General features: G+C 41.1%; 2 protein-coding genes across 2 annotated transcripts in view; one reads left to right on the top strand and one right to left on the bottom strand.

The window, feature by feature from the left end:
• LOC125236790 (SANT and BTB domain regulator of class switch recombination) overlaps positions 1 to 10432 on the top strand; it is a 34000-nt gene extending 23568 nt beyond the window's left edge. Inside the window, 7 exon segments of the mRNA XM_048143717.1 lie at positions 3589 to 3736; positions 4405 to 4536; positions 6951 to 7060; positions 8511 to 8644; positions 8793 to 8815; positions 9252 to 9377; positions 9901 to 10432. Coding sequence (XP_047999674.1) covers positions 3589 to 3736; positions 4405 to 4536; positions 6951 to 7060; positions 8511 to 8644; positions 8793 to 8815; positions 9252 to 9377; positions 9901 to 10004 — 777 coding nt within the window. The 3' untranslated portion in view covers positions 10005 to 10432.
• A 1113-nt stretch (positions 10433 to 11545) lies between these two features.
• Positions 11546 to 25619, bottom strand: LOC125236526 (60S ribosomal protein L6). Its single transcript, XM_048143355.1, has 6 exons — positions 25554 to 25619; positions 25025 to 25178; positions 24569 to 24720; positions 22930 to 23101; positions 14440 to 14625; positions 11546 to 11733 (listed from the first exon to the last, which is right to left on the bottom strand). Exons 2-6 carry the CDS (start codon positions 25169 to 25171, stop codon positions 11572 to 11574), a joined length of 819 nt encoding a protein of 272 aa, XP_047999312.1. The 5' UTR covers positions 25172 to 25178; positions 25554 to 25619; the 3' UTR covers positions 11546 to 11571.
• Positions 25620 to 27119: the final 1500 nt, after the last annotated feature.

Here is a 27119-nt window from a genome sequence, read left to right as displayed (position 1 = left end):
TTTATTAATTCTGCCTCAACAATAGGTGACATGAACATCGATTTTGTGTTATTAATGGGATTATTTTTCAAAAGGTTCATATGCTGACCACTATATTTTGCATTCTTTTCAATAACCTGGCCAGTTCTAATAAAATAATCATTAAAAATGTCACTCACTCTTAAAGGATCATCAATCATTTCATCATCAAGAATTAGTTTGACCGTATCGTTAGCTATTTTCTTTTTGCCCGTATTTTCATTGACGACATTCCATATGGCTTTACTTTTCGATTTTGCTTTTTGTATCGTACTTTGAACATGGTTGTTTTTAGCCCTAAATATAAGTTTTTTTACAGATCTGTTATAGGATCTATAGCATTCCATAAGACTTTTATCTTGCTTATGTTTACGGGTTTTTAATAATAGAAGCCTTTTTTCCTACACGCTAACCTGATTCCACGATTAATCCATGACTTTTGATTTATTCGTAGCCTAACCTTCCTCAAAGGTAAATGCTTATTAATAATAATATTTATTGTTCTGTAGAACAATTCCAATTTACCCTCACACGATTCCTCTTGAAATACATTATTCCAGCAAACATTTTTTATATCATCATTAAATTTTTGTAAAGCAACTTGGGAATACTTCCTTGTATAGTGTAGTTTTATTTGTTTAACAGGCTCTATAAATTGATCAAGAAAATAAACAATTTGAGCATCATGATCCGAAAAATTACAGGGAATAACATGAGCACTGTAGTTATCGCACATGTCGGAAAAGATATTGTCTACTAGGCTTTGAGAAGTTTCCGTTACCCTAGTATAGTCTTTTATCGTAGGCATTAAGTTGTGTTCCATGAAAATTTGTAAAAAATCTTCAGTCAAATTTGATTCGCTTTTTAAATCAATATTGAAGTCACCACATACTATCGAACAATGTTTTTTATTGTTAGACAAAAATAACTCCAATTGTGCTAAGAATCTTTTGGTATCACTGCTTGGACTTCTGTATACAGTGCTTATAAAAATTTTATGAGTCTGCAGTTTTATGGACACACAGCACACCTCAAACAATTTTTCTTTATAATAATGCTCTACATTACAAACTTGACAGCTTTTAAAAATATCGTCCCTAGCAAAAATTACAGCAGCAGAGCGATGATTCAACTCTTCGACTGTCTGGTCCAATTGATGCTGACAAATTAAAAGTTCATCACTTAAGGCCAAATTACTTAACTTGGAGTGAAATTTCTTGAATACTAAATTATGGCGTTTCAGTAAAAGTTTTGATTTCCTTATGAATCTACTTAATTTTAGATATTTTTTGATTTTGTTGGATCCCTTCATACTAATTTTATTAACCTCATTGGCGGGACATTTTACAGGACTTGTTAAACTTTCTACTATTGGGGAACACACTGTTTCATTATGAACAAAATCTAACTCAAAACTATTAAGTTCTGCAAAAATACTTAAATTGTTATCCGTCGGTCTGGCCTGGCCCGAGCAATACTTGCAAGTCATTTTTGCTTCTGACTCCTCCAGCTGCTGTTCCAGGTCCTGGATGCGTTGCAGTGCCTGCTCGTGTATCTCCTGACATTGCTTGAATCTGTCAACGATGGCCTGTAATTCATCTCGCTGCCCCTGCATATCTTCGAATTCGACATCTTGAGTTGCAAGCTGGGCTTTGAGACTTGTATTTGTTCGAACAACAGACTCAATTTCTTGCTCACATTCTTCCTGTTCTTGAAGAAGTTTTGTGTTCAACTCATTGGCCGTTTTGAGCTCTCTCTGTAGTTGTTGCATTTTGGCTAGTAGGACGTCCCTGCGTGTTGTCATTTTAGTGGTTGTTGCTGGAAGCATATTTATATGTGAGATATATGAACAAAGAAATGTAATAATATGTAATGCTTCTAACAAAATATGGTGACTAAAAAGAAATAAACTATAGTATTTGCAGGTTTTATTTACTATATAAGAAAATCATTGAATAGCCTTTAAAATTCACTATTTTACAAGTTAAATGATTACCAATGGGTATGATTATGCTGTTTTAAAGTGATCCACAATGGTATTAGTATGTAATTCAAATGTTAAAAACCTACTATGTTTCAATCAAGTTTCTCCTCTAAAACATGTAAAGTAACCACAAAAGGAAGTATGGCAATGAGTAATTCTTTGCAATATGGGCTAATAAACTAAATACTAGGCTTATAGATAATGAAAACAATACTCATCTGTAAAAATCTTCGGCGAAATACAGTATAATTTTAAATCTGGAACGTTAGGCCGTTGACAGTTGCCTTGTCCTCTGTCGTCGATATTTTGCTTCTTGCGTTTGACGTAATGTTAAAATAACATTTGAGCACTTTAATTACGACGTGAACTTTCTGATTATCACTAAAACTATGTTATTATTACAGTAAAATAATTAATTTAACATTTTTAAATACGTCGAGCTAATTTGACGTTTGCTCCCGGCGGTGTTGCCAGGTCACTATCCTTTCGTCTTGTGGCCCTGGTTTAACAGCCTTGGGCTCCCCACATACAGTCTTAAAAATTCATAATCTTAAAAAAAAATTGTATGCAAATTGACAGTTCAAACTGACACTGACAGATTGACTGACAGTTTGAACTGTCAATTTGCATACAAGTTTTTTTTAAGATTATGAATTTTTAATGGCCGCTGTACACACATGGCCAACAGTTCCACCAACCCCCTTGGCCATGTGTGTAGAGGGCTACTTGGCCGTAAGTTTGCAGTTGGCGCTTGCGCTTGCCGGCCAACCGATTCGTGTCGGTTTTTTGTCCACACATCAAAGGATCTTGGCGCCAATGGCCAACTGCGTTTACACGTTGGCGCTTCATTCAGTTGGTCGTCAGCCGTCAGAGAGGACAGTAGTGATATATTTACGAAAATAATAAGTTTATCTATGCCAATAATAGTGTAGATTTTAGGAAATAAAATAACCTTGCAAATGTTTAATGTATTTCCTAAAAAAGATAAATGTTCTTATCAGAATATTCAAAAAATTGTTAATATTGCAAATAATTTAATTTTACTACGGGGTTATTATTTTTTAATATTTTTTTTCTGACAACGTCTATGACCAAGAATTTCCTAGATTTTTTCATTACACGTCCATCTTTCATGAAGAGCCAATGCCAAGTGATTGGTTCGCCAATGTGTAAACAGCGGCTCTTATCTTGGCCAAGGGGTTTCACAAAGGGCTGGTGGAACCGTTGGCCATGTGTGTACAGGGGCCATAAGACTGTCTGTGGGGAGCCTTGTAGGCTTGATTTAAGTATTCCTACCGTAGACATGATTGTACATAGTCATACTCAGTTCATATGTAGCCGCCATATGAGGTAGTTAATGTAGTTATGGTTAATAATTGGTTATGGCAGGCCAATTCTGTCAATCCAAATAGTACCGAAAATATTTACGACTGTGATACGAGACCGTGGGATGGGATGTGACATATATAGTGCCGGTTATGTAGAAATTTCAAGGGCATCAAAATTATGACCTAACGTCACCTTTAATAATGTATTGTCTTGTAAGTTCTCAAGGTTTTCACAACTTCTGTTCTTTATCTTCCCAGGGTTGCCAATTCCGCGAGCACGTCCCGGACGACCGTCTGCCCACGGACGCTTCCGTGATAGAAATCTACAACCAGTTCCGAGAGATAATCGCCATGAAACCGCCTCAACTTATGTTCCCCGAACGGTTGACCAGGCTGGTACCCAGAGGTAAGATGTCCTTACGTGTCCTCTGTACTCTTGCTGTATAGGGTTGTAGGCATGACCCAGAAGGTGATGGTGGTGATGAGATCTATAACCAGTTCCGAGAGATACTTAATCGCCATGAACCCGCGCTGCTTATGTTCCCTGAGCGGCTGACTAATAGGCTATTGTACCCAGAGGTAATAACTGTAATTCTACTTTTGCTTCTTGATTTAATTAATTATTCTTCTTATAACTTCTTATACCTAGCGGAGCTGAAATTCTTCGATGAATCTTTCAACTTCACCTGCTCAGAAGCTTTTTCGACCACATCTCCGTGTTCAGAATGATGTCGCTCACGAGTAGTGTTTTTTTGGCTCTAGAATCAGGTAGCCCCCACATTTTTATATCAAAGTAAAAAAATGGAAAAAAATTACTCTTCCGTCGGGACTTGAACGCATCTTCTGCAATCCGTGCCACCAATAAAGCTAAAAGTGTAACCAATTATTGAGCCACGTAAGCCGCACCGGACCTCGCAAATCTTTCCATGCCGTTCATTATGTACAGACGCCTTGGAGTGGCGAATAACGACATCTACCGTCAGGAATTACATCTTGTAACGGCACTGGAGTCTCAAGTCAGCTAGCCTAATAGCCTATTCCAAAAGTCCTTCATTGTAAACACTTCTTCCCCAGAGTCCACGGAAGACAGCGCCGGCCGTCTCCAGTGCAAGGAGGTGTTCTGGTGGGAGGGCATCCAGCTGGCCCCCCCGCGGCCTCCGCTGGGCCTCCTCGGGAAACTCTACACCAGCGACACCAAGTTTAATCGTGAGACTCTTCTCTTTCTTACCTTTTTCACGCAAACTCTGCCGATGGAGCATTCCATGAAAAAGTCTACTAATAAATAAATAAATAAATATTGGGGACACCTTACACAGATCAACTTAGCCCCAAACTAAGCAAAGCTTGTACTATGGGTGCTAAGCGACGATGTACATACTTAAATAGATAAATACATGCCTATATAATACATAAAAGACATCCATGACTCAGGAACAAATATCTGTGCTCATCACACAAATAAATGCTCTTACCGGGATTCGAACCCAGGACCGCGGCTCAGCAGGCAGGGTCACTACCGACTGATCCAGACCGGTTGTCAATGTCCCGTACAAACGCGAATTTTCTCCAAATTGGCTGGGGTAAAAGCGTCTTTTTCTGCAATTATGCATAGAAAACTGATTGCATGTTTTAAACGCCGCAAAAAAAAATCGCAACACAAAAAATAATGCGTTTGTACGGGACAGCCCGTGCCGTGGAATGCTCCCGATAACCATGAATCCTTCCGTTTAATCTTTTTTGGTTTCGGAGCTATAGACTGTCAACCAAATCTTGGTGCTAAAAAAAAAAAACGCGAAATTAAAATTTTGTATGGGAATTAAACCTTAGCCTCTACATTTTCAATTAATTTTTAATGTATTATGGCTCGTCGATGATTCCGCCAATGTCAAGGCACTCGTTTTATGAAAATAATTGCCCGGTGACTCCGGCGAGTCCTACATTTTTCAGATTGCCGCCTTTTTTAGTGCCAAGATTTGACTGACCGTCTATATTTACCTACATACATATCTATTGGGAAATAAAAATAATATGTCCATCTTTCTAATTGCATAGTCTCCGCTCTTCAAAAATTTCTTTCGTATAGATTATAAATTTGTGTTCCTTCTGCAAAAAATTAGTCTTTTTTTTACAAGAAATCCGAAACCAATTTTTTGCGATCGGTTTATTATTTACGAGTACAAGGCATATTGCGATTGAGACCTATTTTTAAGACAGTTATAAAACATCAAAAATATCATAGGAAAATTATTGCTGTATATATGCTATACCCACATTGGTTTTACTTAAAGTTAACGACAAAATTAAGTAGTTCGAATACAATTCACAGCGACTTTTGACGCTGTACAATACACGTACGAAACCTAAGAGTGGTATGATCGGAACAGCAACTTATGGAATTTTGTTTATTTTATTTTGCTTGTAACTGATTAATTGGTGTACATACACAAAAAGAGAGTGAAGATATACCGAGTTGTAATAATGTTTGGAATCGTGAGCAATGACAGGGTTTTAGAGACGTTCATTGTCCACATTTAAAACACATACACACCACACACACATTCGGTAATATCTTCAAAAATCACAGCATTTCTGTACAAACACCCTATAACTGAGCATTCGTAGCACTAAGGGTCGGTCACACAGTGGTCAAAGTGGTCCCGTTAGACATGTTTTCTAAATTTTGACATTTAGAAGTTTAAAACTGTTGGTGCAACCAACTCTTTGTGCACGACTTCAGTCGTCAGCGGGGCGTTAGGCGTCATTTTATCTACATAGGTACATGTAATCATCAGCGACTTGTCTACTTTAATTTCGATTTAATTTGTTTAATATTGGTAAAAAACCGCCGCCGGTTCCTTAGAAAATATTGTTTAGATTTTCAGCACGCGACGCGCATTGGACACATAACATCTGTGTTGTAGGCGTTCATCGGCTACGATGAAAGCTTACCATCAGGCGGGCCGTATACTTGTTTGCTACTGTAGTACAAAAAATCGCGTTAATGCTCCGCTGCCGCTGATTGCGCCCACTCAGTTTGCACTCTTGTATAGCCTGAGAAATATATGACGGGGCTGGACTATTTATTTCACACTAAATGCGTAGCCGAATGCACAAACGCTCACGATAATATCTCTTTCGTAGCTATCTATCTCTATCGCTCTTGCGTATTGGCGCGACAGAGCCAGACTAACCTTTCATGCGGCGTTTCGATTTCGTTTCGCATCGCAAAATGCTACGGGGCCTGAATTGTCACCTCACCGCATACTTTAGAAAAAACAGCAGCGCCCTCTATGACAATCCATATTAATATTATAAATGAGACTGTGTGTGTCTGTTTGTTTGTCCGTCTTTCACGACAAAACGGAGCAACGGATTGACATGATTTTTTAAGTGGAGATAGTTGAAGGTATGGAAAGTGACATAAGCTACTTTTTGTCTCTTTCTAACACCCCACTTCCCTAAAATGGGGGGTAGAATTTTGTATGGAGCATGCCGAATATTTGGATTTAACGCGAGCGAAACCGCGGGCAAAAGCTATCAGTAGTCATATATTTCTGGTCAGGTTTTATGTACGAATGGTCACTATGGTCAGTTACCTCAGTTACCTCTCTGCACGTTAGCGTCAGCCCAGCCGGGCTCGCCGGTGCTGGCGTCGCGCGCGTCCACCACGTCGGTGGCTGCCCCCGCTGCGGTCACGGACAAGAAGAGGCCGAAGGAGGATTTGAGGAAGGTAAGATTGGGGCGTCGTGATGGGATCGTAGCCAAAAGACAATCTATAGCGATGAACACCAGCTGAAATTAGAAATTGACCATTGGTTAAGCCTTCCTACAGTAGACGTAACGTAAGAATAGATCTTTGACGAGAAATAAAAGTTACTTAATCTTAAATAGAAAGACGAACCGCGTATTTTAGTAGTATTAATGTATTTAGCAGGTTGAGCTCAAACGTTGTCCAAATTTGATTATGTACGTATTTACTTAGCCACTTTGTACTTTATATTTCTAGTAGTAATATAGGTACTAGTAGCGCACTCTAGTGAGTAAATCACAGTACAGTATGATACTAACATTACTAACACAATGAAAACATTTTGGGTATATGGTGTTAAAAGTTAGTTCACAGTTGAATCAGGCTTCTTTTTATAAATAGTTGTAAGTGGCGTAGGCTTTTATCATCATCAATTTCATCACTGAATTTTTGAAATAGAAGCTAAAGTTTATAAATTGCCTAGGTTGGTAGATCTTAGAATTACCTACCTACCTTGCTCATAAGTTTTAAACCTCGTTTTTTAATGTCCAAATAGAAAAAGGGCATAATTTTAGAACAAAACGGGACTTAATCGCGTAAACACTTACATTTATATTTGGCCCGACGAGTGTTTACGCGATTAAGTCCCGTTTTGTTCTAAAATTATGTGTGCAAATCGTGTTAGTCTAAATCAATATATAGAAAAAGGGCACCTGGACCATTTTTTTTACAGTTGTCCACCCCACTTTTGTCTTTGTATTTAATTGGAAATTTTTATGTGTTTTCCACTCAGAATCGCGAGCTCTTTAGGTTAAGTAGTTTTTGAGAAAAATACGGAAAACTACGGAAAACCCTACACTGAGCGTGGCCCGACACGCTCTTGGCCGGTTTTTTTTACAGTTGTCCACCCCACTTTTGTCTTTGTATTTAATTGGAAATTTTTATGTGTTTTCCACTCAGAATCGCGAGCTCTTTCATAATAGGAGAAAAAAAGTGTCCTAAGGTTTTTTTCCCATTCCGTTACCATTTTTTCATACATTTTGTATGGCGGTAACGGAATGGAAGGTTTGAAAAATGTGCGGAAATCTTGGGACATTTTTTTTCGCCTATCAGGATCGAAATACCTTTCGATTCTGAGTATGAATCACGTAAAAAATACCCATGATACAAAAAAGTGGGGTGGACAACTTTGAAAAAACTGGCCCACCTATACCCCGTATAGTAGTATATTTTCATGTCTTAGTTTTAAGTAGGTATTTCAAATTAAATGGTAATAAAATAGCTTAATAGGTATGAAGTAAAACTATGAGAACGGATTAAATAGAAGTTCGAATCGAACCCTTTACTGTCAGGAATTTTGGATAACCAAGAACGCTGCATAATCCATAGTTTTATCGTCCAAAACAATAATTAACAAAATGTTTACACAAAGAAAGGCACCCCCGGCAGCGGCGACTCCCCCGGCTGCGAGGACAGCTCCTCCGACGAGAGTGAACAGAGCTCCGGCCAGAGCGACGAAGACGCTCCCAGGAGTCAGCGACAGCACCCGCCCCCGCCCAGAGCCAGGTGACCATTACCACAGAATATACAATAGTACAAGTACAGAAGGCTCACTGCTTTGATGTTTGCAAAATGCCTCCTTTCATATATTTACCTACATTACTTAACAAACGAACCGTACGCGTAGTAATTTGTTTTAATATTTTTTTTAAAGGTCTATTATTCTGGCGATTGCTAGTGACGGCTAGGTATTACTTACTGAGAATTTTATTTTAGGTACCTACCTAATATTCCTGATAGGTAATTTTTTGAGCTTTTAGCCATACTTTCTGAAGTTATTAAAATAGGCAATAACCAAAATTGCAAAACATCCAATATAAATTTTATAGGGAAAATTCTCAAACTTTTCTAATTTTTATTTACTTAGAGATTGAAACGTTCGAAATGTTCAATTACCTAAATTTCTTGTGACGCTTTCCCAAGAAGTACTTAACAATATTTTTGGAAAGTTTCTACAGTTTGCACATCATTACGTGTACGATCTAGTGCAAAAACAGTCTGATTGCAAATAAAGAACTTGAATCTTTTGGGCTTTTTCTTTGAGCAGACACGCCGCCATGTATGCCCCTTGGGTGATAGGCCGGCAATGGATGACGTCACTGTCCGCGCGGAGCGTCACTGTCCGCGCGAAGCAACCAAGACGGGCAGAGGCGATTCGAAGAGCGGGCTGGAAGACAAATGCGTACTGCCCTCGCTCGGAGAGGGAATACTACGCCAGGGAAGCCGAAGGCACAACCAGGTAGGTGTCAGAAACGTAGGTATACTAGCTTTTGCCCGCGTTAAGTTCGAAAATTGCAGAATCCTTCATACAAACATCCACCCCATTTTAGGGAAGTGGGGGGGTTAGAAAGAGACAAAAAGTAGCCTGTGTCACTCTAAGTACATCCCTTTAAAAATCACGTCAATTCGTCGCTCTGTTTTGCCGTGAAGACGTCACAGACACACAATTTCCTATTTATAATATTATGGATTACTAGCTTTTATCCGCGGTTTCGCTCGCGTCAGAAAGAGACAAAAAGTAGCCTATGTCACTCTTCCTTCAACTATCTCCACTTAAAAAATCACGTCAATTCGTCGCTCAGTTCTGCTGTGAAAGACGGACAAACAAACAGACACACACACTTTTCCCATTTATGTTATCCTGAAGTACCTAAGGGTTGACAGTTCAGTTTATTATGAAGAAAACAGTTCTAATGAAATTCCGCAATGGCGCGTAGTCATACATTTCTGGTCAGGTTTTAGTATTGATTATCTTGTTGCAGGCGGCGTGTACGCTCGCCTAGAAGCGGAGTGGCGCGAGCGACACGGCGCCCGCGCGCGGGCCGCCACGTCGGCGCGCGCGCGACTCCCGCCGCGATACAAATGAACAACACACAAACGACCTCCCCATGCGTTTCATTTACTCACGTCACAAAATACACAAGTCATCATATTTACTAGAGACGCAGCGACCGTATGCCTAAATATACAGGTTCTCGACGCGGTTCCAGTGAACAATGCTCACATTTCAATACGCGTTCCATTTCTACTAGACGTGGATTGGACAAGTTACAAAATATACAAGTTAATGTTTTGATAGAGGCGCGTTAACAAAGCGATTTTAAAGTGAAATACAGATGAGACTTCACTATAAATAGTCGTTTTATTTAACCTAAAGCGAATTCCAGTCATTGTGTGGAATGGAAACCGAGGAGCGCAGTCCGAAGGCGGACTTGAGGTAGCCACTGGTCAGTGGTCACCCACCCGCGCAGCGCCTTGAGGTTTGAGCGCGCTGATATTTTTAAACACACCATCATCAATAGTACTCTTTGTTATACTGTGACCACAGCATCGTCTAATGGCCGCTGTACACATATGGCCAACGGTTCCACCAACCCTTTGTGAAACCCCTTGGCCAAGATAAGAGCCGCTGTTTACACATTGGCGAACCAATCACTTGGCATTGGCTCTTCATGAAAGATGGACGTGAAATGGAAAAGTCTAGGAAATTCTAGGTGATAAACGTTGTCAGAAAAATTCTATTAAAAAATAATAACCCCGTAGTAAAATTAAATTATTTGAAATATTAACAATTTTTTGAATATTCTGATAAGAATATTTATCTTTTTTAGGAAATACATTAAACATTTGCAAGGTTATTTTATTTCCTAAAATCTAATTATTGGCATAGATAAACTTATTATTTTCGTAAATATTTCACTACTGTCCTCTCTGACGGCTGACGACCAACTGAATGAAGCGCCAACGTGTAAACGCAGTTGGCCATTGGCGCCAAGATCCTTTGATGTGTGGACAAAAAACCGACACCAATCGGTTGGCCGGCAAGCGCAAGCGCCAACTGCCAACTTACGGCCAAGTAGCCCTCTACACGCTTGGCCAAGGGGGTTGGTGGAACCGTTGGCCATATGTGTACAGCGGCCATAAGGGTCGGCTCACACCGGAATGGCAGCGGTCGGATCTTTATCTACATATTTAGAAAGACCGGTATCACTGGACTAACTAAAAACAGGTCGCGCGGCCGCAGATTAAAATTATTTCACACAAAGTGCTCGCCGGCTCGCCGCATCGCTGCCATTCCGGTGTGAGCAGACCCTAAGATTTTCTTGACTAGCCTTTCAAGTAATTTCCGACACTATAAAAGCATATACAAAATATAGGCGGGAACGTTTTTCGTTCCATAGACAATTTAGCGCCCTTTTCTATTCAAAACTTTCTCTTTGTCTATGGTGTCTTGTTTGTGAACGCTCCTGTATACTAAAACACACCCTCTTTATAAAAGGGCAACATAGAGCACACAATTTTTATAAAATTGCCACCTTTTTTACTCAAATAGTGAACATTGTAAAAACGCCTGAGGCGTTTTTTTAATTACTTGATTTTGCGTGTTCGTAATAAATGAAAGGCAGCTTTTTGTCAAGTTGGTTTTATTTAGCCTAGAAGTTCATCCTGTGCGGGAACTGCGAGGAGCGCAGCCCGAAGGCGGACTTGAGGTACCCGCGCAGCGCCTTGCGGTCGGCGCGCGCGCTGATCGCCTTCACCACGGCGTCGTCCACGAGCTTCTGGTCCTTCTTGCGCTGTTCTGATGGAACGTATTTCTGAAAGAAGAAATATTTTTTGTGAAAAATGAGAAACAGATTCAGACTCCAGAGGTCCAGAGTAAATATTATGAAAATAATTAACATTTCATTAAATAAACATTCAAATTAGCATCAAACATCAACTTGTCTTAGTTTTTGGCACTGTCAATTGTAAAATGTTTATCACTGCAAATACAAACGAAATCAATACATGTTCAATGTATTACCATAAAAATAAAGAAGGTAAATTCTAGTCTATTAATTACATTACAAAACAATAATACGGCAAATTGAAGCCAGAAAATACGGTTTATTTAACCTAGTCACGTAAAAGTGCATGTGAGTAGCGATAACGACGGACGAAAGTTATTATTAGTGCTGGAAAAGACTTAGGTTCCCCGCAATATGTTGTGTAAAATTGTATAGTAGCTACTTTTTATAGGCAATATGGCTCAGTAGAGCATGAAACGATCCACCCTCCATCCTTACACAGGCATACTTATGTGAACACATCCACTGCCAGGAATGGTCTAATTAATAGGCATTCGTGAACTTTGCTCAGATGTCGGACAAGCGGGTTGTCGCTATATAAAATAATAGTTATAGATGTTCCTGTAGCGCACACTGCCATTTTTTATCTGGCAGTGAATGTGTTAATACATCCAAGACAAATATATTATTATTGATGTAATGTTGTCTTCCTCCACCGATGTATGCAGCTACATTTTCTAGGCAATATGGCTCGGTAGAGGGCACGAAGCCAACCAATCTCTCCACCGAGCCATACTGCCAGAAACTGTAGCATGTTGCCGTGCTGGTTAGTTCAAGCTGATTAGTTTCCACAAAAAGATGCTAATGTTAGTAAATGGAAAAGTACAGGAGATTTTGGGAAATAATTAAGTTTAGGAATGTAAAAATTATAATGGTCAGACCCCGTAGCCGAATGGCATTTCTATGACGCGAAACGAAAATGAAACGCCGCGAAAGGTAGTCTGGCTCTGTCGCGCCAATACGCAAGAGCGATAGAGATAGATATCTACGAGCGTTTCGTTTCGTGACCGTTTGTGCATTCTACGCACACAGGATAGCATAAATGGAATGGTAATAAAATGTAGGAATTTCAAGCCTGTATTTATTAAGAATCCTGTCCTTAATTGATATAAGAGACATTATAATGTAATTTTAAATGTTTATAACATAACATGCACTTCACAAATTCATGACAGGTGACTGGACAATGTTATTACAAATGTAGTGCGAAAGGATTTGCCTTCGTATCGTTACGGAAACGTCCGAACGTGTCATGTTATTTCAGTCAGTCGCAGTACAAGATGTACTGACATTGACTGAGCTAGCATGACAAATACGAAGGAAACCCTCTTCACACTACATCTATACTCACTAGCATCTTGATTTACTACAGCTATATTGAATTAAATTATTTGAGGAGTGTCTTTTCAAAAGGACTTATTTCTATAAGTCAACAGAGGTTATTTTTAACCGACTTCAAAAAAGGAGGAGGTTCTCAATTCGACTGAATTTTTTTTTTATTATTTTTTTTTTATTTTTTTTGTATGTATGTTACTCGATATCTCCGAGGATCGTGGACCGATTTTCAAAATTTTTTTTATCGAACGGGTATAACCCCGAGATGGTCCCATTGGCACCAAGTCGGGGTCTGATGATGGGATCTTGGAGAAATCGAGGGAACTCTTCAAATGTTATAGGCACATGTAATGTTCTTAGTGTATTTTTCAAAGGTACACCAGTATTTACGCCTGATGGTAATAATTTTATGTGGCTGAGCTGATGATGGAAGGTCAACTCCTCAACGGTAGTGAAAGAATTATCCTTTAACTCCTAAGAGTTAAAGGATAATTCTTAGGAGTTAAAGGATAATTCTTTCACTACTGTACATATATTCGGACTGATACATATAATATCACTAGGAACCACTAAAAATCAACAAATAAATTAACTTTTTAACAAAAAATAAAACCGCCTTCAAAAAAAGCGTGTTACAAAACACGGAGAAACTAAAAAGTCAAAAATAATAAACCTTCGAATTCAGATTTCTTATCGGATTGCAATAATCTAAACATCCAAATTATAAACAAATCAATTATTTTTGGAGTCGGGGCCAGCCTGCGTATGGTTGGGTGGGGCAAACAGGCAATAGCAAGGCGACGAACAGGTCTGGTACCGACTACAAAAATAATTGATTTGTTTATAATTTGGATGTTTAGATTATTGCAATCCGATAAGAAATCTGAATTCGAAGGTTTATTATTTTTGGCTTTTTAGTTTCTCCGTGTTTTGTAACACGCTTTTTTTGAAGGCGGTTTTATTTTTTGTTAAAAAGTTAATTTATTATCTATGACTTCCTAGAGAAATAAACCTTGTTGACTTATAGAAATGTCTTTTTGAAAATACACTCCTCATTTAAATGATTATTTTTTGGTGTGAAAAAGGAACTTTAATAAGGGCAATTATTCTCAATTATTTATATTTTTGAGTAATTTAAAGACACACAATTATTTGCCACTGTTTTTCGACCTCTGGTTTATAAAACTGCCAGTTGCTTATCTAGTCCAGTACCAACACATAATAATTGCTCTTAAATTTCTTAATAAAGTATAGTGAGTGAAATTGGCAAGTTAGCAATGTTACCATCACCAAGATTAGTGTTAAGCAATATGATTGTTAGCGAGTCCTAAAACGAACCTCTTTCTTAGTGGCGAAGATGTCCTCTCCCTGCTTCCGCTTGACGCTGCGCTTGGCGGACTTCTTGTTCTTCTTGAAGTAGGCGTCGTCCAGGTGCTCGGGCAGCTTGAAGGCGCCCAGCTCCAGCTTGGTGGAGGTGCCGATCACGTAGCGCTGGGGAATGCGGCGCAGCGGGCACGAGTTCAGCTGGAAATTACAAAAATATACTTGTAAGTAATTAGAGATGGGCCGAATACGGACTTTGCCAAATACGAATATTCGGTCGAACATTCGGTTCAGATGTTACCGAACCGAACATTCGGCCGGATATTCGGTTCCACCATATTTTAAATCCTGGCTTAGAACTTTTCAATGATTGGTAATGGGTACTAACTAAGGCTCTTAATGTTCTGTTTAATAACGATAGAGTGGACTGTAGGAAAATTCGAGAAATTGGGGGGCGACAGGGAGTCAAGATTTAGGGAGTCAGTTGGGCAAGAAAGTTGCGGTATATTATGAAAATGGTGTGACTAAATGGATGAACTAAGTGTGAAATAGTGTAACACGAAGATTACCTTTCGACGCGCCGATGATGGGGCTGAATCGCTGGTCACCGTTGAAGACCTCGGGCTGGATTCTGGCTGTCCTTTGTCGCTCGCTAGAAAGTAGGCTAAGAACCGTTACCTCTAGTCGTTCAACTTAGCCCTCGATTCTGCCGCTCGACGGTCTCCGGGCCTCTCCTGATACACTACACTGATTCTAGCTAGTTTAAATGTTTGGCAGTAGCACTTTTACTGAACGGCGCGAAAGTTAGTGACGAAAGCGATAGCGAGAGATGTGCACTGGTAGTCGTTCGGTGACAGACTGACTGTCAGTTTTCAACTGACAGCGATTCAAAAAAAATGTTAGTGTTGCCACGATAAATGCAAAATAATCTTATAAAATGAAAAATGCAAGGTCAAAGCTGAACATTCCGCCCACCAAAATGCATTGTATTTTTACCAAGCCGAAATAAACGACAAAAAACTTAAAACTAAACGAAAATGGACGACACAAGTTTAGTGACCTACAAAGGTCACAGCGGTATTGGGCACAACTTGACCACAGGCCGCTTGTACAGTCCTGTGGCAGTGCGCACAGTGACCACACGACAGATCCCGTCAGATCCGGGGTGTGTGTCAATGATGCGGCCCAAGGGCCACTTCATTGGACTCGTTTGCTCGTTTACAACGAGCACGAGCGTGCCGACTTGGACGTTAGGATGTTTGTCGTGCCACTTCATCCTCTGCTGGAGAGTATGCATATACTCCTTCGACCACTTGCTCCAGAAGTCCTGGTGCATCTTCTGTAGCAACTTCCAGCGTTGGAGAGGGCCGACACGAACGTCTGACAGGTCTTCCTCGGGCACTATCGACAAGGGTTCCGTGGTGAGGAAGTGACCTGGAGTCAGAGCTGATAGGTCGTTTGGATCAGAGCTGAGAGGAGTGAGTGGCCTTGAGTTGAGCAGAGCTTCAACTTGGCTCAAGACCGTCGAGAATTCCTCATAGGTCAGCCGCTGATTGCCGATGACACGCGACAAGTGTGTTTTCACCGCCTTGATCCCAGCTTCAGCAAGGCCTGAGAAGTGTGGGCTACCCGGCGGGTTGAATTCAAACCTGATGCCATCGTGTGTAGCAGCGTCCTTCACTAGCCGTTGGAGGATGTTGCTTGCACCGACGAAGTTTTTCCCTTGGTCGGACACTAGACGACAGCATCGACCACGACGCGACACAAACCGCCGAAGTGCGGCCAAGAATGCGTCTGATGACAATTCCGTGGCGAGCTCGATGTGGACCGCCTTTGTCGCAGTGCAGACAAAGACGCAGACGTAGCCCTTATAAGTCTTATTACCGCGACCGCGTCCACGGCCGAGAGCGATGTCAAAAGGCCCTCCAAAGTCGACCGCTGCGCTAGAGAAAGCCTTAAGCTGGTTTATTCGATAGGAAGGCAGATCCCCCATGAACGGCGCCGGGGCACCCAGTGGGCGCACCCGAAAACACCTCAAACACTTCGATACGACTGCATAAATAGCCCGTTTTGGACTCATAATCCAAAAGTGTTGCGCTAGCAGGTTGTGGAGGGTTTGAACCCCTGGGTGCATGAACCGCTTGTGATATTCATCTATAAGAAGAAAGGTCAAACGATGGTCGCGAGGTAGAAGCAATGGATGCTTCACGTCGAAATTGAGAGAAGCTCGGGACAAGCGGCCGCCCACCCTAAGGAGACCCGCGTCATCCATGAATGGGGCCAATTTTCTAAAAGCTTTAGGAAGAGAGTTCGATAGGTTATTCGAAATTTTCTCCGCTTCCTCCGCGAAGCTATGCTGTTGCACGCAACGCACGAGAACCAAGAGTCCTTGCTGGATCTCGGGAGGTGTTAGAGGCCCGCTCAACAATTTGCTGGGCACCTTTTGGTTCTTCGCATTATTTGCGAAGCGGCGACAATACGCTATGATACGTTGAAGCGTCCGTAGCGACGAGAACCGCTCCATCAAGGACTCAAGTAGTGAGCTGTCGTTAGACACTACGAGAACCGTAATCCTCTCCTCGTCATGGAGAATATCCCTCTCTGGCTCTAGCGCCGACTTAGGCCAGCTTTCAGCAGGACGGCTGAGCCAAACTGGCCCGTTCCACCAACAGGTTTGGTTGACCAAATCGTGGGGAAGTAAACCCCGCGATCCGCAGTCCGCTGGGTTGTCGGTAGTTCTGACGTGATTCCATGATTCGGGAGGGATGATGTCCTGTATATGACTGACCCGGTTGGCCACAAACGTCTTCCATCTGGATGGACAAGACTTGATCCATGTCAGCGTCACGCTTGAATCCGACCAAGCGAACACCTGGCCGACTGAGTGGAAAGGCTTCAAAGCTTCCACGACCGAAGCCATCAAGTCTGACAGTAGTACCGCTGCAAGCAATTCAAGTCGCGGCACTGTTAACTTACGCAGGGGCGCAACCTTAGATTTTGCGCAAACCAGCTGGACGTTGACCTTACCGGTCGCATCCACTGTGCGACAGTAAACGACGGCACAGAAGCCACGTTCTGAGGCGTCACAAAATCCATGGAGGTGTAGTATGTCGAATTCTCCAATTAAACGGCGAGGCACAGATACAGCGCTTAATGACGATAGCTGTGTCTTGAACTCGTGCCATTCTACCCTGATGCTTTCCGGGACATCTCCGTCCCAAGACACGCCAGAAACCCAGAGTAGCTGCATCAGATACTTGGCTAGGAACGTTACGGGCGAAAGAAAACCCAGTGGATCGAAGATCCTAGCTATCTCCGACAGAATGGTGCGCTTGGTACATCGGCCGTCCGGAGTTGATGCAACACGGAAGCGAAAAGAATCCGATTGAGGTTGCCAAAGCAAGCCCAATATTTTGAGAGAAATGTCACTAATTTCTTCGAAGTTTTTGAAGTCCTCCGAGTACAAGTCGGTAGACGGGAGATTCTCCAGGAACTCACTACTATTGGAGGTCCACTTCCTCAGGTGGAAACCTCCCGACGACAAAATGTTCGTAAGTTCAGTCTGGAGTGAACGCGCCCGTTCGACAGAGTCCGCGCCAGTGACGACGTCGTCGACGTAGATGTCACGAGCGAGAACGGCTGAGCCTCCTGGGTATTCGGATGCAGCATCACTGGCAAGCTGAGCCATTGTGCGGAGAGCTTGGAATGGTGCGGCAGAGACCCCGTAGGTTACCGTTTTGAGGCGGTAGTCGCGGACAGGACCGACAGCAGAGGGTCGCCATAAGATGCGCTGAAACTCAGCATCTTCTTCAGGAACCAGAATCTGTCTATACATCTGCTTCACGTCGCCTGTGAAGACCACGGCGTGCCAGCGAAAACGTATAAGCAGGTCGAAGATGTTGGTCTGAAGCTTGGGCCCAGCGAGGAGACTATTATTCAAGGACAACCCGTTGGCGTCCTTGGCACTTGCGTCAAAAACCACGCGAAGAGGCGTTGTGACAGAATCGCGCAGAATTCCATGGTGAGGAATGTAGTAGAAATGGCCTTCACTGGTAGAAGGAGGTTCCACTGACTCCAGATGGCCGCGAGACTCATAGTCATCCATGAATTCCACATAAGCCCTTCTGAATTCGGGGTTAGAGCTCAATTTGCGTTCTAGCGACACGAAGCGTTTAAGAGCTATTTCGCGAGAGTTGAGGAAGGTAGGTTTGTTCGCCGGGTCGACAAACGGTAAAGGGACTACATACCTACCTTCTTCGTTCCGATAATATTTTGTACGAAAGTAGTCTTCGCAGCGTTGGTCCTCCTCAGAGACGAAAGGTTTAGATGGAGGACTGACGCTTTCCAACTCCCAGAATTTCTTAATAGAGTCATCAAGCGACAGAATCTGCGAAGGACTCGACACGAAAAAACAATGTTTATTATTGTTACGATAGGATACCAGAGCACTGGTGGTGAGTTGAGTCCCATCACACTCACCCATAACGACCCATCCGTAGATAGTTTTCAACAAGGTAGGCTGTCCAGGCCCCCCATGCCGTATACCAGGTAACAACGATGATACAAAGACCTGGGCGTTAAGCAACAGGTCCACCGGGGCGGGCTTGGCGAAGTCAGGATCAGCCAGCGACAAATTCCTGATGTGCAACCACCCCGACGAATCGACAGGTTGTGGAGGTTGATCAGCACATACAGGCGACAACACGAGAGAGTCGAGTTTAATACTCGAAGAAGAGGGATTGTTCCCTAGTGGTTTTATTTCACATGTTAGTGATCCGAAAGTTTGACAAGGCAGGTTGCCGATACCAAATACCGTATGTTGGCCAGTTGTTGCGAAGCCCAGCCTTTCTGCGCATGCTCTTGACATAAAATTGCATGCACTAGCCCCATCCAGCAGTACACGCACTGGTCGAAAGATACCAGAACTGTCCCGAATTAACACTTTGGCAGTTGCAAAGAAAATGGTATTGTCTCCTGCCGTTGCAGTTAAGACAGTATTATTACTGTTGCTATTACTGCTAGTACTAGGTGGAGCATTGACAGCCTTTGCTGGCGCTTCAATCTTTTTTGTGAAGTGCAACAGTTCATGATGTGAACGGTTGCACACCCTACAGCGACTAGCCTGACACGTTTTCACCCTATGTGAATCGGAAAAGCATAAGATGCACAGGCCCTTCTCCTTTATGAAGCTAAACCGAGCCTCGTCACTCAAGTTAAGGAACTTGCCACATTTATCGAGGCTATGCTGCCCCGTACAACAAATGCATTTTAATGTTGATGGAGTAGCGACAACAAGCGCAACTTTCCCCTTAGCTTGCGGTTTAACATTCGGGACCTGAAGCCTACCACTAAGGTTCGAGTTCTCCAGAGCCCTACTCCGCTTTTCAATAAAACCCTTTAACTCTTCGAACTTCGGGATGTCATTGTTAGACGCAAGCTGCAACTCAAATGCCTCACGCGTGGCGACATCTAACTTTGACCACAGCAGGTAGTATAGCATAAAGTTTTTGTCTGGGAGGTTAAATTTCGATAGAATACTCAAGTTCTCATTAAAGTTTATGACGACTCTTTCCAAATCCGTTTTATTCCTAACCGGCTCGCAGTGCAACAACTTTTCATAATACATGGCAGCTATTTGCCTCTTCCGGTCATAATAGTTGGACAGTGTCTCATAAGCGCACCCATAGTTATCCCCTGACAGAGGGAAACTCTTAATCAAATTGTATGCAGAACCTTGGACACTTGATAATAAATAGTGTAACTTTTCCACACTGCTTATTGTGTTCCGAGTGTGGATAAGCGAGTCGAACAACTCTTTAAAAGAGACCCAATTTTCTAATTTCCCATCAAACGGTTTTATAGTTATCTTTGGAAGCTTAGCTAAATTCGTTTCAAGCGCCAATGGTTTCACTTCCGACGTGTCACCTACCCTAGCCAACTGCCTTAACCTACACTTAACTAATTTCAACTTACTTTCGAACTCTTTAGTGACCTCGTACTCTTCTTCCCGTTTGGCGGGTAACAACGCCCGCAAAATCCGTAACTGCGCGTTGTGGAAGTCTCTTTCCAGATCTTTAATGTCGGACTCGTCATAACCTTCCAAACCCGACGCCTCAATATTCTCAAGACGGAAAATTGCATATCCCCGCGCTACACGGAACATGTCCACTGTCGCGGGCTCGATATCAGTATCCTCGCGGTCACTCATACTAATTAAAAGTATTAAAACTGCAGTAAATAACACAAACACGGCAGAAATAAACCAGAGCAATTATAACCTTTCGACAAAACACCGCGAAGCAACTGACACTGACAGTTGATTGACGTTGACAACTGCGACAATGTTGCCAGTATTAATTATGGTGAACGAATGGTTCAGTAAAGGCGCTACTACACGACCTACAACTTTCTTGCTCACCCTCGACTTTTTTATGACTTTTATAAGTCTACCCTAAACAAAAATAACAAATGATATGACCAAGCTAATTTGAATGAGCAACAAACGAGAAACGACAAAACCAACGGTCACTATTCAAATTATCCGGTTCGAAGGACCAAAATGTTTAATAACGATAGAGTGGACTGTAGGAAAATTCGAGAAATTGGGGGGCGACAGGGAGTCAAGATTTAGGGAGTCAGTTGGGCAAGAAAGTTGCGGTATATTATGAAAATGGTGTGACTAAATGGATGAACTAAGTGTGAAATAGTGTAACACGAAGATTACCTTTCGACGCGCCGATGATGGGGCTGAATCGCTGGTCACCGTTGAAGACCTCGGGCTGGATTCTGGCTGTCCTTTGTCGCTCGCTAGAAAGTAGGCTAAGAACCGTTACCTCTAGTCGTTCAACTTAGCCCTCGATTCTGCCGCTCGACGGTCTCCGGGCCTCTCCTGATACACTACACTGATTCTAGCTAGTTTAAATGTTTGGCAGTAGCACTTTTACTGAACGGCGCGAAAGTTAGTGACGAAAGCGATAGCGAGAGATGTGCACTGGTAGTCGTTCGGTGACAGACTGACTGTCAGTTTTCAACTGACAGCGATTCAAAAAAAATGTTAGTGTTGCCACGATAAATGCAAAATAATCTTATAAAATGAAAAATGCAAGGTCAAAGCTGAACATGTTCCTATAATTTAGTGCATAAGAAAATTTTGATTTTTGTTTCTTAAGCTACGTTATTTTTACTTTTTTACATAATTATTGTAGGTTCTTATATTTAACGCATTTTTAACCCCCTTTGGTCATTAGAATCCTGAAATAGGATGTCATTATCCTATGAATTACGGAACAGCTTACGCTATTTATTTACTTTGTTTATTCGGTAAATATTCGGCAATATAACCGAACTATTCGGCCGAATACGAACATTGGAAAACTTGCCGAATATGCCTAATACCGAATATTCGGCCCATCTCTATAAGTAATGTACTTGAATGAGACTATTAGCACAATGGAAAGACGACTTGGTAAAAGTAGCAGGGGTCAACTGGATATGAAAATGAAATATTTATTTTTCAAGTAGGCATATTATGATGCGCATATGAACGTCAAATAACGGCTCTAACCCTACGCCTCAGCCTCGAGAAGATTTCAGTCCCCCCTCAGATGGGAGGGGGTATCCACTATGGGACCGGCAATGGGAGCCACCGCATCAAATGGAGTCAGCTGTAAGTGTATGCTGTGGGGTGGGTGCTGTAGGTGTGCCTCCAAGGAGAATTCAGGTTTTTTTTTTTTATACCACGTCGGTGGCAAACAGGTATACGGCCCGCCTGATGGAAAGCGGTCACCGTAACCTATGGACGCCCGCAACTCAAGGGGTGTCACGTGCAACAAAGAAACAGAAAGGTGGAACAAAGGTTTCACTTTATGAATATCATGTTGTAAAGTTACCAGAAATAAATGACTTTTTTTATTAAATTATTAATGTACTATTGTGTGTGTGTTCACAATATTACACTAGTTCAGTGTAATATTGTGAACCTATAAGTTTGCATTGGAGCAAAAGTTCGTTCAGTCTTGTCTGTTGTCAGTGTGCTTTCAATCTAGTAGTATGACTATGAGAATAAGTGGCATTGTAATTATAACAAGATACATACATACATATTATCACGTCTGTATCCCATAAAGGGGTAGGCAGAGCATATGAACTACTCAAGTTTCAGTGCCACTCTTGGCAAAAAGGGGTTGAAAGAAATGCAAGTGACATTGCAGTGACAGGTTGCCAGCCTCTCGCTTACACCACAATATGTTATTTTTTACTTTCAAACAAAATAATTGCTTATTTCTAGGATAAATTCCGTCACTTTATTTCATTGGCTGTTTACACTAAAGTACATAACAACCTGATATACAAGACAAGCTATTTTTTAATAAAACTGCCGACACTATCATATGGTGGTTTAGCCCAATGTAGTTGCTATGAGTGGCAATTTACTCATGACTCATGAGGCGGTGCAATTGGAAATACTGTTATTCTGTTAGTGTAAACATTAATCTTATAACTCACTGCGAAGGGTCCGGTGACCAGCAGCAGACCGCTGGGCAGGACTCCGACGAGCACAACACGCTTGCCAGCATGGCGACCAGCGAGCAGGATGCACACGGTGCCGGGCGTGAGGTTGGGGCGTGTCCTCCTCACATGCTTGCTGAACGACTTGTGGTGGGGACGGGAGCGGATCCTGGAAAAATATTGCAAAATAGTTATTCAGGGTAGGACCACAGAACTCAACCATTTCAATATGACTAATTTAACCTCACACAAACTGCAAGACACTGTTTACTAACTAAACTGAAAATAAGAAAGAGTGTCATATTAATATTAACTCTAAATTTTGACAAATTGCACAGAAAATTTCTCAAATTTTATTGTTTTGATGGAAAACTAGATGACTATAGTGAGTAAAGTCTTAAATTTACAAAATGAAGGCTCATGGAATATGCTCCCTGTTTTTTTTCTCCATAATGTAATTAAATATTTAATTATGCAGTCAAATTTTAATTGAATGATAATTTCATGTTAAAAACCAACTGAATAACACAAAATTATTGATGTGATTATAAACAATATGCATGTAAATTATTGATATGATTACAAACAAGTATTACATTCCTAATGTTTGTGGCACAGTCAGCAACAAAAATATGAATACAGACAATGTGCCAAAAATATGTAAACACGACCTCAGGCAATAGTTATATATATTTTTGACACTTCTGCAGTATTCATAGCTATCATCTCTGTATTATATACATGCTGGCTATGCGCTTGGTTACAAGCTTCAAATATTTTTGAAAAGGGCCAATGTAAATTTTTATACTCAAGTGTGGATAACAATAGGTTATTTTCAAAATAAATCTCGAATATTGAATTTCACAAGATCTGGACGTGTTTGGGCTCAGTTTTCTCAGAATCACAAGCTGATTCAATTTTTGAAAAACACCCATAAAAATAAAATAGCCTTTATTTCAGACGTTTTGTTACATTTCATTTTGTTGTTAACACATATATTATATTTCCTAATTTTTGTCTGTATGCCATTTGTAGGCAAAGGCAAAGAAAAACACCCATATAAACAAAAAACCGGCCAAGAGCGTGTCGGGCCACGCTCAGTGTAGGGTTCCGTAGTTTTCCGTATTTTTCTCAAAAACTACTGAACCTATCAAGTTCAAAACAATTTTCCTAGAAAGTCTTTATAAAGTTCTACTTTTGTGATTTTTTTCATATTTTTTAAACATATGGTTCAAAAGTTAGAGGGGGGGGGGACGCACTTTTTTTCCTTTAGGAGCGATTATTTCCGAAAATATTAATATTATCAAAAAACAATCTTAGTAAACCCTTATTCATTTTTAAATACCTATCCAACAATATATCACACGTTGGGGTTGGAATGAAAAAAATATCAGCCCCCACTTTACATGTAGGGGGGGTACCCTAATAAAACATTTTTTTCCATTTTTTATTTTTGCACTTTGTTGGCGTGATTGATATACATATTGGTACCAAATTTCAGCTTTCTAGTGCTGACGGTTACTGAGATTATCCGCGGACGGACGGACGGACGGACGGACGGACGGACGGACAGACAGACATGGCGAAACTATAAGGGTTCCTAGTTGACTACGGAACCCTAAAAAAAGTTACTCACTTGTCCTGTGTGGGGTAGAAAGACCTCCTGCGCTTGAGCAGAACAGTACGGGAGCCTCCGTTCTTGTCGCCACCAACCTGCTTGACCACCACGGAGGGCTTCTTGGGCTTCTCGGCTTTCGGGTTCTTCTTGCCGACAAACTTGTACAGGGCCTACAAAACAACAATTAGATTTAGCAGAAGAATAGTGTTTAGCAGGCTTTTGCCAGTGTAAAATACTAAATAATATGTGTATGGTCTTGATGTTTATTATTATTCTGAAAAACTATAGTAGTTAATGGGTAGTGCTGACAGTTTGGACCAACTGATACACAAATGTACATTTTGAGGTTATAAAAACAGACTATTGATTATTAAACTATTATTATAATTATACAATAGCTGAAAACAACTTGTGACAAAACAATGATTTGATAAAGCTGATAGAACTTAAAAACCAGAAATTAAAAGTACTTACCTTCTTGTGGTACATCTTGGACTTGGAGAATCTGACAACTCCATTGCCCAAATCGTAATTCCTGGGCTTGCCAACCTTGGCCTTCTTCACGCCGCCAGCGGGCGCCGCGGCGGGCTTAGCCGCCGCCTTGGGCTGTGGTGGAGCCATGACTTAACTGCACAAACAGAAACCAACATCAGTAACAACACACTACCTCACGATTTTAGGTTACAATTGTTTTGACACAACGAACACGACACAAATTAAATAGAGACTTTATAACATGTAGCTTTGATGCTTATTGCGACCTGAATTATTTGTTTTAGCACTTGAGAGAGGGTTAATTCACAGTGGAAGCACTTTTTGGTCGTGAACGTCAAAATTTTAACTTAACATTTTTCATGAAAAACTTAATGTTTAATTCAAAATACGGCACCATATAACTTATACCTAGCCTTAAGATTTATAATCATACACGGTATTTAAAAATTAACACGAATTTGCACGTATTCAGATGGATTTGTTTCCATAAAATATTATTTCAACTCACATTACAACCGGGCTCAAGCAAAAGAAATTGACAGAAAGAAAAATGCTTGTCTATGGCACGATAGTGATGTGATTGTATGACAGTTATCGGTTTTTCCGATTCGTATTTTTGTCTATGAAAAACTTTGAAAATATTTAAAAAAAAAAAATTGGTTGTCTGTAAAGTCGGTTTACGGACGGTAGTTTAACGTGATAACGTCAAACATTACAGTAGTATAGACAGGGGCGGTCAGAGTATAGCAAAAGGGGCCCGATTCTGGGACTTTTTTCACGTTTTTTTATTTATTTATTTATTTATTAAAAATACACAAAAGTTAACAGTATTTCACCAAAGCACTTATGTGGTAATATAATTATGTACATGTTAAATTGACATAAATAAAAGCAAACACACTTAAAAGTTAAACTATGGTTATTACATTAATCACCTAAGGAGTGTAGAGTCTATGAACCTTAAGAGTTTTCTGTAAAACACACCAACACTATCAGCAAATATGTCAATATCGTCTGTCTCCAACATGATGCGGTTAAGAGCAGCTCGGGCTCGAGCGGTGCGCCGGCCGCCGCGAACAGGCGCCGCCGCCGCCGCGCCGGCACCGCGCCCGGCATGCCAACCACCACATTCGCTCTTGGCACTTGCAGCCCCATTCTCTCAAGCACGGATGCGTCATCTACTCTATGGTGAAACAGTTGGCGGTAATGCATAATATGCAGCAGTTTCCGTCTGGTTTCTAGAGTTTGAAGACCAACCATTCCTGTTACGAATAGAGATGGATACATATATGGGTAATATCCGTACAGTCGTTTGTAAATGTGCCTACAGAACTTCCTCTGCACTCTTTCTAGCATAGTGTTTTGTTCTTATTAGAAATAATGCATTAAAATAAGCATCTTTTATAAATTAAAGTTTTTTTAAAACCTACTAATTTAGGAGTTAGAGTGGTGCAAAGTTGCAAAATTTTCCCGTAGCATTACTAAGGCGCCAGAGACAGAAAGCGATATCGACGGAGCCCCGCTTATTACAAAAACTGCACAGAATAGGAGCCTTCGGCCGTTTGAAGATACCTAACGAACCTAACTTATACCTATATAAAAGTCGTCATTTTGTATCCTAGACCGTTTGCGAGACACGAGTTAATTTTATTAAAGTGCTAGTGCCATTTACTAATCTTAGAACCCTAATATTCGCAGCTGTGGTGCTTTACTCAGGCCACACGCTACAACCATACCGACTTTTGTGTCAAAATGACAGTCAGCAATGTCAGATTCCACATTGGTCATTAATTTTGGAATCAGCACCCCCTAAAACCTATTTTACGACACCCATGATGACTTTTGTGTCAAAGTGACAGTCAGCAATGTCAGATTCCACATTGTTCATTAATTTTGGAATCAGCACCCTCTAAAACCCATTTTACGACACCCGTGACGACTTTTGTGTCAAAGTAGGGTTGCCAACTTTTTTTTAGGGAAATATAGTATTTTAGAAAATTCCATCTAAAAAATATAGTACACCGAAATAAAATATAGTACGGTACACATAATCGATAACCAAGTCGTAGAGATC

This window comes from Leguminivora glycinivorella, chromosome 19, assembly GCF_023078275.1.
Source record: "Leguminivora glycinivorella isolate SPB_JAAS2020 chromosome 19, LegGlyc_1.1, whole genome shotgun sequence".
In the NCBI taxonomy this organism is placed as follows: Eukaryota; Metazoa; Arthropoda; class Insecta; order Lepidoptera; family Tortricidae; genus Leguminivora; species Leguminivora glycinivorella.
Note: the sequence above shows the minus strand (reverse complement) of the source record. Positions and strands in the feature narration are given on the sequence as shown.